At 28.5% G+C, this 12945-nt stretch overlaps 1 protein-coding gene across 1 annotated transcript; it reads right to left on the bottom strand.

The window, feature by feature from the left end:
- Positions 1-8990: 8990 nt before the first annotated feature.
- On the bottom strand, positions 8991-12651 carry LOC111036697. The gene is made up of 5 exons (XM_022318822.1): positions 12627-12651; positions 12040-12260; positions 11667-11952; positions 9230-9463; positions 8991-9166 (listed from the first exon to the last, which is right to left on the bottom strand). Exons 1-5 carry the CDS (start codon positions 12649-12651, stop codon positions 8991-8993), a joined length of 942 nt encoding a protein of 313 aa, XP_022174514.1.
- Positions 12652-12945: the final 294 nt, after the last annotated feature.

The raw sequence follows: 12945 nt of genomic DNA, 5'->3' as shown, positions 1-12945 counted from the left end.
AATACATTTATTATTTACATGTGATATAGAACACACACAAAAAAAAAACAATTAAAAAATGTTTAAATAAATATTGAAATAAATTTTTAGTCAAAAATTAGGAAAAAAAATATAGTATGTATAATTAATTATAATACCAAGTTATGAGCTATTGTTTTTAAGTATTGATTATTATTTGTTTCATCATATTATTTTACAACAGCATTTAATCGCTCGTCCAAATTTTTTTAATTTCCTCTTTTTTTTGGTTGAGGTACCTACTCCAGCTGTTTGTTCAATTTTGGCCGAATGCAGACTTTGTTCTCGTTTTAACATCATGTTTATAAGCTTCCTCACTGTTAAAGTGAGGTAATGAGGTATGGTTAACCATCAGTGCAGAATTAAATGCTCTATTGCATCCTTCTACTGCTACAGGGACGCCCGCAGCAATGTAGCTCAGGGGGGGCAAAAAATTGCAAGTACCTACCGCCTAAATACTTATGGGAAGATTTACCGCTACACTTTCATCTACTCATACTTAGTAATAGTATCGTTTATAATTTTTTTTAAATCAAAACTAATTTAAGTAAATATACAATTACAGTAATTACACTATTATTTCTAATATTTCTAAGAAAAAACATAATATAATTTAAACAAAAAACAACTTTATTTGATTTGAATTTACATATTACATCATTACATGTTACATATTACATCATATTTATACATCATAATATTGCATTTTATTCAAAAAGTAATGACAATCTCCTTTTATTAGAAGCAAATAAATTAACTGAATTATCAATTTGTTGATTAAAAAATTTTCGTGTTGATCGATTGCAGCAAGTGACTTCTATAAAAACAATACTAAAATAAATTTAAATTTAAAGAAAGAGTCTTACTTTTAAATAATTAAAAAGACTACATTATAATATAATTTATAACTGAATTATTAATTAGTTATTTAATTAATAGTTATATTCATGAAAATAAAAAAATAAAAATCGAACTTTTTGTGCCAATAATATTGGCTATTTATTATTTAAATATCCGGGTATTCTTGTAAGTTGTATTAACTGAAAAAATGCATACTTTAAGTATGAAAGTAATTAATTTAACTCCCAAAAACATTATATTTGTTATGATGATAGAATGTAATTTTAATAAAATATTAGCAAGAAATTAAATATAAATAATCCAATATGAGAGCTTACTTTTTTTGTTTTATCATTTGAAAAATAAGAGTCAAGTGTCCTCATTTTCTTCTTTTTAGGAACTGAATCCATATTTGCACTTCTTAACGAATTTTTTTATTATTTTAACTTAAAAATTGGTTAATTTGTAAATTGTAGGGCAACAACGCTAACAGTCAATACTCAACAATACGTGGAGTTGGAAAACACAATATTTCGTTAATCGTTTGATAATGATTTTTATATATTAATTGCACATTTCTACCCATGATAGCTGAACACATTACCCAGAATACGATAAATGTAATAATAATAATGTCTGTCAAAAGGTTTTTATTTCCGTCGACGACAGGCTGCTTTTAAATGACTTGTTAGTTGTTAGATACAAAGATTGTCACATAGTCGCTAAATACCTAAGACCAGCTTTATGTAAAAAAACTTCTAATTTTGTAACTGACACAAAAAATCTCAGTGGGGGCAATGGCCCCCACTGCCCCCCCCCCCTTCCGGGCGTCCTTAGTACTGCACTACTTGTATCACAGCACCAAACATTCAAACACATTCCGTATTTCCATGATATGGAAATATTAATAAATAATAATATAATATATATTATAAACTTATATAATGAAGGTTAAATTTTGAATTAATACTAACGCGGGATATTCTGTCGTGGAACCACCTATATTATAGTATATCTTCTAGGCGCTTTTGATTTGATTTTCGGTATTTATGTTTACATTAAATTGAAAATTTATCCGCTACTTAGCTACAAATATATCAACCACTGTTTCTGCGAAGATTTCTCAAAAGTCACAATACTTACCTGTTATTTATATTATTGGCATACCGAGTCGGGTGAATCTGATAAGAATATTTTTTAAGCCTTAGACCATATAAAGCTGTTGCCTTTTAGTCGCTAATTTATTTATGATGATATTATTATAATTTATAATAGTTGCAAGCTTCTAATGTGGCGAGTGTGTGATAGATACTCAGTGCTTGATTTGGAAAAAAACTAGAAGGGCGACGACTCAGCGGATGTTTGATGAACGAGCGTTCCACACAAAATGAACTGTCACATTACCCTTCACACTTGTTTATTAATTATTTTTTTTTAAGACATTAAATGTAAAATTATTAATTAATTATTCTACAAAATATACATAGTATCAATAATTATATTTTGGTAATTGGAGATAAGACGAAGAATTATAATTTATACTGCGATTTATAAAGATTTAATTCATAAAATGTATCTATGGCATAATTACAGAGATATATGCTTATATTTATGTGGGTATAATACAATTTCTTAGCAATTTAACACTCAATTTTTTTTTCTTATTCGATTCAAATGTACAAGTATCATGGCTAAATATATAGGTATATTTTGTATCAGAAAAACTGATAATTTGCAAATTCACTGTTGTAAATGTTAAGTTCCCAGCGTTCCGTTTTAAATAAATAGATGAGGTACGCTAAAAAAAAATTTTAAAAAGAAAGGGGACTCTGTCCTTTTAGGGATCCCCCCCCTCCCCCCCCGCTAAATCAAGCACTGGCTATATTGTGTTCAGATTTCAGATATCTTTACATCTTCAGACGAGAGCGTCAGAGCCATCTGTCGTAATCGTTTCAAGCCGTTCAGCGGGCACTGGCGAGTCCGTACGAAAAACTGCCACAACTACGGACGCCCACTTTCGTCGCAAGATAGCACTGCTGATTACGATTTTCGTTTCGTCTAGTGAGGACATCTCATTTACCTTTATTGTGATTTATAATTTTCTAATTAAATTTTTTAAATGTATTTTAGACGAACTACCTACAGATGTGCTCCAAACAAATCAGTAGATGTATTGTTTGTTGACTGTCAAAACAATAAAAATTTTTAACTATCTAATTCAAAATAATATGGTTATTCAAATGTATCTTTTATGCATATTCCTATAATAATATGTTGTAAACAATATTTAAGTATTAAAATTATGTGTGTGCGGGCCGTAGTATATAATAATAATACACGAGTCCGGACACCAAACTCCTTTTTTACGCCACCAACACTTAGGTCTAAGAAATATGTTAGGGAGGACTAGCTGGGTGTGTAGTGGTGTTATAGCTCGAACAGCAGTGGTCGGAATTGCCGGGAAAATACTGTCGAGCTATGTAATGTATGTTGTGGATTATGTGTATTTGTGTATGAATGTGTGTATGTATGTAGATGTGTGTACAATAAAACAAATAATAATAAAAATGGTAACAAGGTTTCTGGTAATAAGTTGCTGTTGCTGTATAATACACAATAATAATAATAATAATAATAATAATAATAATAATAATAACATAAATATATAATAAAATCACAGCAACACAAATGTATAAAGTATAATATAATAAATAAATCAAAGCCCTTATGGCTATAACAGTATAATATTAAAATATAAATTAGCCCTTCTGGCCTAACAAAGGAAAATATGAAATATTATAATTGATTATAATATTAATACGCAGCCTTTATGGCCAACTGGAATAAATTATAATAAATAGTAGCTATTGAGCTGTTAGCTTATATAAGATAAGTGTAAAATACAAAAAGCATACGTGGCCCTTCTGACACACGATACTATAATAATAAGAAAATATCTGCGGTCCTTATGACTCAACAGATTCAAATGTATAATAAATAACTAATAAAATAATAAAAAAAAAACTCACAGTTTGTGGAGCGCAGACTGGCCAGCTGGTCCTGTACCTATGCTATAATACGAATAATAATAACACACACAAACAATAATATAATAATTTACCAAATGATATATAAAAAAACTCAGGCGATTAGCGCCTACGATATAATAAATAATAATTTAACCGGCGATTCGCACACGGCAAAAATACAATGAGTATTGATAACTTGACCAATATAATAATAATGCCCTTATGGCTCACTATAATAAAAGATTACAAATTTCATATATATGCCTAGGTGTATATTATACTCGAGCCTGGTCACTGGCACGACCAAATGGAAAATTGACACCTTGGCCGTGTTAAATAATATTCGCGTGGACGGCGTGGCGGCGTGCGATAACGTTTAATCTACATATTATATAACTCACAAGACACATTCAATACAAAAATAAAACAATACAAATAAAGTGATATGTGTGTGTGAGACCAGCTGTTCCTCTGTGACCAGTGATAATTAAATTATTATTTTAATTGATATTTACTATGTTGCGGCGGCAACAATGTGCACATAATATTATTTTATAATGCTAGGTAGTTGATAAAATAAATAAATAAATAAATTGATAATCTGATCTATTGATATAGTATTAATTTCTGGTAAATAATCTGGTTCCCTGTCAATGTCATTAATGTCACCAGAACCGTCTTCAAAGTCAAAATCTTTATCACCACTAATCATTCCATATGTGTAAAAGCTACAAATATAGGTTCTAAAGACATTGTATCCATTTCATCTTTTTCTAGATAATTTTCTGAACTCTGATACATTTATATAATTTAATAATCCAGTAAAGTCATAATAGGTAATATGTTACCAGAATATAAATCCATATTGTAATATTTTTTTATGAATTGATCAAATTGAAACAATTTCATAGAATATGTATAATACCTACTAATACAATTATAATTCATTTGTTAACATCAAACACAAATTGACGATTATAATAATTATTAGTTTAGGCATACTATCACGGCTGTATTATTTATAACCATATAGTAACTATTAAACTATTGTATTGTTATCAACATGATAATATTATTGAATTTAAAAAAAAGGTAAACATTTGATAGATACCATAATAACATAATATTTATATTATTAAATTATTTTTAAACTTCTAACTTCCCAGGAAAGAAATGTTACCCAATGAAAAAAAAAGTAACTCAAATTATTTCCATCTTCAGCAGTAAAATTTATTTTAGAATTCAAGTTGCTTCTTTTTTTTCGGGACTTCATTTATTGCCATATATTTTCTATTGTTCAAATCATGATACAGTTACTGAAGTTTTTGTAGGAGATAGTATGAACAAATCTCTATTCAAAAATAGGTGGAACTAAATTTTGCATTTTTTCGAGTTACTGTCTTATTTGTTGCGTAGGTATGTCGATTGTCGAACTAAGCTAACAGTTACAAATAATAAAATTCATGTTAAAAAAAAGCGGGTAAGCGAATATCGCTCTGTTGCACAGTAGGTTACAAGTTGATCATTGTTATGGATGGTGTTAAATTTGAATTCAATAGTATAAAATCATTGTGTACGAAAAACTATTCTGAGCGAAGACGGTCTGTCAGCTTATAATATTACTTACCTAGTAATTTAGTATATTTGATTATGTTAGTAACCACGCTACTGCCTGATTAACGAAAAGGCCGAAATAATGGGGGGGGGGTGGGGGGGCAAACAAACAATTATGCAGATAGACCTCCTATAATATCCAATGATTCATTGAAACATGGTTCAATTAAAATGTCCGCTAGTATGTTTCACAAAATATCTAACACAATTATAGGCGAATAGTTCCATTAAATTCTGAATTTTGGAGTTTATATATTATTTTAAAACAAATTATATTTGATAAATGTCTTAAATTTGAAGATATTCAACTTTGTAAACTCTTAATATCTGAACACCATGAATTATGTATTAGATTATTTAACACTAATTTAAAACTCAAATTCCATCTTAACCATAATTATCCTTTAATAATGGAACAGTGTGGAACTTTATCATTAATCTGGTCTATGCTTTTCGAGTCAAAGCATAACAATTAAAAGATACAGCTAAATCTATAAAATATTAAAGCATCAATTTAATATTTCGTATAGAGTTTTGTCTCAGTTAATACAATAAATATAAAGTAGGACGTATAATAAGGACGTTGTACATTACTTCCCACTGTGCAATAATTTGTACCACTAACGTTTCTGGGCTGTTGCAATGAAACATGGAACATTACAAATTGCGTTCCATAAGTGTATTTAAAACATCCCTGGGACCGTATTTGTACCGCAATGATGTCACAAATAAGACATATACTGAACATCTCTTTGTAACATCTCTACAACAATCAAACATGATGTTCCGTCCACATTAAATTAAAACTTCTATGAAACATCGGTGATGTTTCATAGCTGTCTCAATGTGATGTTATTAAACACATCACTGCGATGTTTGATACTATTGTTGTATAGTTGTTTAACTAAAAATATACAATGCTGATAATTTTTTTAAAATATTATACATAATATGGATCATATATAATATAATACCTGTTTTACATATGCATAAATAATAAATATCTATGAATCAATATGTTTGCTCGTTTTAAGCCTATCCTAATATTAATAGAACATGCTTTCACGGCTTAGTTGATAGGCAATACAAAGTGCCGCTATCCTTGTAGGAGCTATAATATATTATAACAACACTTGCGTTGATAACATTATTCTGTATTTGATATAATATATAAGTAAAATATTAACAAGCAATATAATAAATAATTGTTCAACAACGGTATGACATATAAATGACTGTTTAACAATAGTATAATATTTTTTTGTATAAATTCTAATCTTATAGTAATGATAATAATAGGCCCGTCGGCCGTATATAAGCGAACAAAACTCACAGGTAATATGTCAAGTAGTGGATTTCATCCCACTCGACCGTGCCGGGGACGTAAATAATAAATTCAAAATATCACAACCCGCTCACGTGCAACTATCTAATATATTGACTAAAATTGAATCGGAAAAAAATGACCTGGGGTGTATTCCAATTAATAAGGCAGTTGTCAGTAGTACATATGCGATAGGAATAGGACACACTCAAATGGCCGAATTTTCAGCAAGTATAGATCTTCCATGTACGACACACACAACTTACATGAAAATAGCTGAAACTTTGAGCGATGAAGTGAAAGAGACTGCTTGGAATGTAATGAAACTTGCCGGAATAGAGGAAAGACGATTAGCATTAGAAGCAGGTGACGTAGATGAAGATGGTATAGGGGAAACCTGGGTAAGATGGGACACCTAACTTTAATGGCATTTAATGGGTTGTTTATAAATTTTATTGTTAAAACAAAGATTTGAATTTTATGTAAAATTATATGTAGTTTCTAAATTTTCAATCAGTTTTGTTATATAATTATTCATTATGCATATATTTGTACTTGACTTAAAATTGGGTTTTGTCCCATCATGGACCACTGTGGAGATAAGATGGGACACGAGTAGGGTAAGATGAGACATAGGTTTTTATTCATAACAATTTCACTTTATTTCATATTATATTATGGTTTTTTTTTTAATAATGTAAAAATATATCAATCATGTTAATTTGATGTATATTTACATTTCTCAGGAAAAGGAGTTATATGTATTAAGTATCAAATTTCTAAGCCATATAGCTATTGTCATATTTGATTAGAAGTTGTATGTATAACATCTACTTTAGAATACTAGGTAAGGTATTTTCATAAAACACTAAATAAGATAAACAAATCTGAATCATATATTACAAAACAAAATATAGGAATTAACATAAATATTCAACTTTTTNATGTCGATAAACTATGTGAAATTAAATGCCCTTATTCTGTTAAAGATTATTGTAGTCTAGAAAAAGCTATTTCGGGCAAAAAGGTAATGTATATGCATTTATTAAAACTTTAATAATTAACGGATTAGAATAAAATAAATAATTTATTCTTTGGAAATAACTATGAAACAAATATTAATTATTATGTAATATACATTTATATATTCCCATTTCAGCTTCCTTATATGAAAATTAAAAATAATTTACCAACTTTGATAGAAGAAAGTCATTATTTTTACCAGATCCAAGGCCAATTACATGTGACTGAACATAAAATTTGTTATTTCTTTATATACACTCCAAAATAGAATCACTTAGAAATAATAAAATATGATGACGAATTTTGGTCCTCAAAAATGGAATCAAGCCTAAAGTTGTAAGTTGTGCTAACAGAATAATTATGGTTGTACGTCTATATTCAATAAAGTCTATTGAATATTTATTAATAAATACGTCTATTGGTTTATAAAATATTAATTTCTCTGTATTTTAAAATTTACTTATATTATTTTAATTTAGATTTTACGAAGAGTGCTTGTTAAGAGAGCTAATTGACCCTCAGTTCATTAAACGTATGTTGAAAAATGATATCATTTTAATATATATGATATGTTTTTTTGGGACCAATAGTTGAATTTAAGATTTTTGTAATACTTTCCCATAATGACTGTGCACTTTTCATGGTGAAAGTTGGTCCAAACTTTTTGGTACACAATTTGGGATGTTTGTGAACAAAATCAACTAACAATTGCTTTTGTTCATACGTAACACTCTTTGATTTTTGTTTTTTCTCCATCCCAGGAACAAGATAAACTTAATAATTATTAATTATAATACATTTTACTTTTAAAATTGAATTGTTATCAAAATATTTTTTAATTTAATAAAAAAATATAATATATATCAATTTTTTTAAATTTATCTTGTTATCAATATTTATCACTGAAAATTTAGTGATAAAATCGATGATAATTTATATTTTATGGTGTCGCAAACATAATATTTTGAAATATGTCTAAAAAAGATTGGTTTAAAAATGAAAGATTAGACCAAATCCTTTTAGTGTATAAAATATTAGATCAAAAATATATACGATTCAAAAATACGATTGTTGATTAGTGCACTAAAAACTTCATCTAAACAATTAGTGTACTAAAACATTGACTAATGATTTGTGTGAACTCAAAAATAGACCCCCAGATGCCTTTTCTTTACATTACTTATCTTGCTGATTTCCTTTTTAATATTACAAAATTTTCCATATAGTTTACCTCTATTGGGACTTATTATATTACCCTCTTTACAGTACAGTATGAAATAAGTTTTCTCAGTCTCATAAGGAAATAATTCTTCAATGCCTAAAAAGTAAAAACAAATATTATAACGAAAAAATGTTATACCTTACAAACTTTCAAAATTACCTTTTGCTAAAATTATAAACCTTGATCTATTTAAAATGACTTGGGAGCGAATTTGATCTTTTATTATTACAGAAACTAGTTTATTTCGCATGGCCTCATTGAAATGTAATTTAAGTTTGTAATAATCTAATACAAACTCTCCATCTTGGTATTTGGATAAAATAGTTTTTATCTGTTGCGCCAAAGAATTATCATTGTTTATAGTGGTTGTATAGGAGCATTCTGCAGTTGGAACTTCATAAACATATTAAAATACAGGTATTTACTATTTTATAATATTGAATAGCGTTTGGTTTTAATTTGAGACAAGCAAAAGTAAAACCAAGAAAACAATACGCCAATACCTATACTATATAGTAAGTATTGAATATAATACTATTGATAATACAGATTGTACGAATTAAATAAATATGGCAAAAATAATATTTATGTGGTGTTCCTACAAGTTACATATACCTACAATGTATATATTTTATATTACAATTCTTTAACTTATATTAACAATACCTACAATTAAAGAATTTCAATTAAATAATATAACTACATGGCTACATTTAAATTATAATAATAGTATTATAGTATCATACACATACCTTTAAATATTGTTATTATTTCAGTTGAAAATCTCCATTGTTTCATTAAATCTTGAGTGTATGAATCTATAATTCAAAAACTAAAAAGTATACTATTACAGTAAGTCCTATAATAATTTGGACATCAGTGTTGTATGAAATTATCCAACTACATTGCTATAATATACTGCAGCAATATTAAAATCGACAGTAGATATTATGCTGCTGTAGCTGTATAGATTATCCGACTAAGTATTGTTGATATTTTAATTTACATACTTATAGGTAGCACGTACCTAACTAATAATTAAAAACTAAATTAATTAGACTTACCTCAGGGACAGAATCTCCAAACTTCCACAATCCCCAGAACAGTTGGCAGGTCAATGTTACAATGTTTGTAATGAGTTATATAACACGAATACACTATGGTAGATTGGGGTACAGAGGATCATAAATGGACAATGACGACCGCAGCGGACGGATCGCTATTTGCCCGTGTAATGGTGTGGAACACCATAACAGTTTTCATATTTTTATAATTATAAATTATAATATTACGTATAGTATTATATATTATACATATATTATCATAGATGTGCGTGTNTTAAATTATAATATTACGTATAGTATTATATATTATACATATATTATCATAGATGTGCGTGTCATCTTTTATCCATTCTGTAATATCACAATATGTAAAGCATATATATGTATAACTATTTTGTATAGTAAACAAAATTTATAATAATCGATCGGCCTGCTTGACATTCGTCAGCCGAACGAAGTTAGTCTCGTCTCACCACTTGCTCCGTGTATTGTTGCTGCCAGGTCATCGGTAAAGTAAAATATTTTATATTACATTTTATTTTACATTTTAAAATATACGTTAAATTATACTCGGTATAACTATAGTTGTCTTGTCGAACATCCAAATCCTCTCACATTCCCCCGTTTGGTACTGATCTATCACTACGGATACACAATTACACACCGTATACCACTAGTGATCGACAATGATTTAATTGTTACAACGTAACACCCGATAACAAAACAACACATTGGGAATCACGTATACCGCGTTTAAAAATAAAACAAACAACAATATTTTTCAGTTATGCTTACTATAAATTATAGTAAAATTAACTATTCTGTATTAAACCAAGCTTTAACTAAAATAAATAGTTAATGGAAATAGATTTAAATAAATTATTGTACTAGTAACTATAATATTTTAACTAATATTTTGTATTCATATCTACTAAAATTGTTTATTAATCTTTACTACAAAATAGTTGTCGCAACTACAATTATATAGTAATCATTTTTTTCCGTGTTAACACGCATGTGCGAACACGAAATTATATATTTTTAAACTTTTTCGGAACTTACGTAAATTTACAAGTAGTTGCACCCATAGGCGTAAATAGCGTTTGAGATTTTGGGGGCCTTAAAGCCTTTAAAGCCTTTCTTTGATAATATTGAATAAGCTTAAAACAAAATGTAGGATTAAGCTAATAACCACGATGTTGATGCTGTAACAATAAAAAAAAAAAAAAAAAATGTAGGATTTGTTTGGAAGGGCTATGGACATTTGTGGGGGGCTTAGCCCCTAAAGCTCCCCCTATTTGCACCTATGGTTGCGCCCTTCCGGCTCCGGTTATATTTTTCAGATATACGCTCGATATTGCCACGCTCAATACTAATGATTAGTTTTTAAATTATAAAACTTTTAAAATGCATAATATAATTATATAAACTGTTTTTATTATTTCTTTTACATATTTAACAATTAGGTAGTTTTATTCATCGTCTGTATCAATGCTACTCTCATCAGACTCATAAGTCATAATTGTCCTCACAATTAGGGTAGTCATTCAGCAAGATTGGGTCGTAAAGTTGACCAGCGTACTTAAAAAATTCTGTCAATACGTCCAACTTTTGGTAACGACAACGCTTAACAAACATACATTTTGCCATGTAACCACGGAAAAATTTTTTTTTGCGGCAGTACTTTGACAGTGATGCTTTTGCATGGCGCCACATGCCTTCAACATTATTGGTATGTGCCCCGGTATCTGGATTGATAAATTTAATAGAGTGATTCACTGTCACGTGTCGGAAACCTTCTTCTAAACAATCATAAGCCTAAGATGTTAGCAAAAAATAAATGGATAATTTATTTGTTTTAGTTTCTAATTTTCATTTGTTTGTATAGGTTTAATTTAATTGTACCTTCCAACAATCACTAATTATACACGTGCCCGGCAATATCCAGTCTTTAATTAATGACAACAATGTGACCTTGTCACGACGTTCAACAGGAACAAGAAAACAAAGCCCAGATTCCCGCTCAATTCCTCCAAAAATCCATTGGCCTTCTACTCGATGGCCACAATGGTATTTACGTCGACCAAATTTCGACTCGTCTATTTCGACTGTTTTGCCTATTCCACCTTTTATAGTTATTATTTAAAACAGTTAAAATAGTATTACTGTTTATTGCTGTTAAGGGTGTGGATTTGTATGTATCTAATAAAAAATAAAAAATATGTAAGTGTTGATGTTGTTATAAAAACAAAAATGCGAAATATTTAATGCAAATTATACGTTTTATTTTTTGAAAGGTGTCATGAAACGTAATTATTTTTAATCAAAATTAATAGAAAAAAACACGTTTAAAACAAATATAAAATTACGTATTAAACGATTTAAAACGGTTTCTTTATTTTATTAACTCTGATATTTAAATACAAATCCACAAATTATACAATATTATGTTGCATATTATTATCATTTTCATTTTCATTTTACAAACTTACCAATCTTCTCATGACGTATAACCATATACAGTCAAAAACGACTTCTCTGTGAAAAGCTGCCCAATCGACTGTTGTATTTTCCGAAATAGATATTTGCTCCATTATAAAACACAGATAAACATTTTTAAGCCACAAATAAGAAAAAGACACAATTTGAAAAAGGGATAGATGAGATTTAAAAAAAAAGTGTGTTTGCGAATTGATTGAAAAAATATCAAGATTTACTTAATAATTACGCACAAGAATACAAGAAGACTAATCAATAATCATAGTATTATGCACTTGATTGGTGTGAAACTGAAATATATTATTTCATCTA

Source organism: Myzus persicae, unplaced genomic scaffold (genome assembly GCF_001856785.1).
Source record: "Myzus persicae strain clone G006 unplaced genomic scaffold, MPER_G0061.0, whole genome shotgun sequence".
Lineage (NCBI taxonomy): Eukaryota > Metazoa > Arthropoda > Insecta > Hemiptera > Aphididae > Myzus > Myzus persicae.
The sequence above is the reverse complement of the archived record's forward strand: the minus strand, read 5'-3'. Positions and strand labels throughout refer to the sequence as shown.

Coding starts and splice junctions, on each gene's coding strand:
- LOC111036697 (XM_022318822.1), bottom strand. CDS start 12,651: ATGGTTATACGTCATGAGAAGATTG. Junction 12,261..12,626: donor TATACGTCATGAGAAGATTG/GTAAGTTTGTAA, acceptor TAACTATAAAAG/GTGGAATAGGCAAAACAGTC. Junction 9,167..9,229: donor GTTTATAATTTTAGCAAAAG/GTAATTTTGAAA, acceptor TTTACTTTTTAG/GCATTGAAGAATTATTTCCT.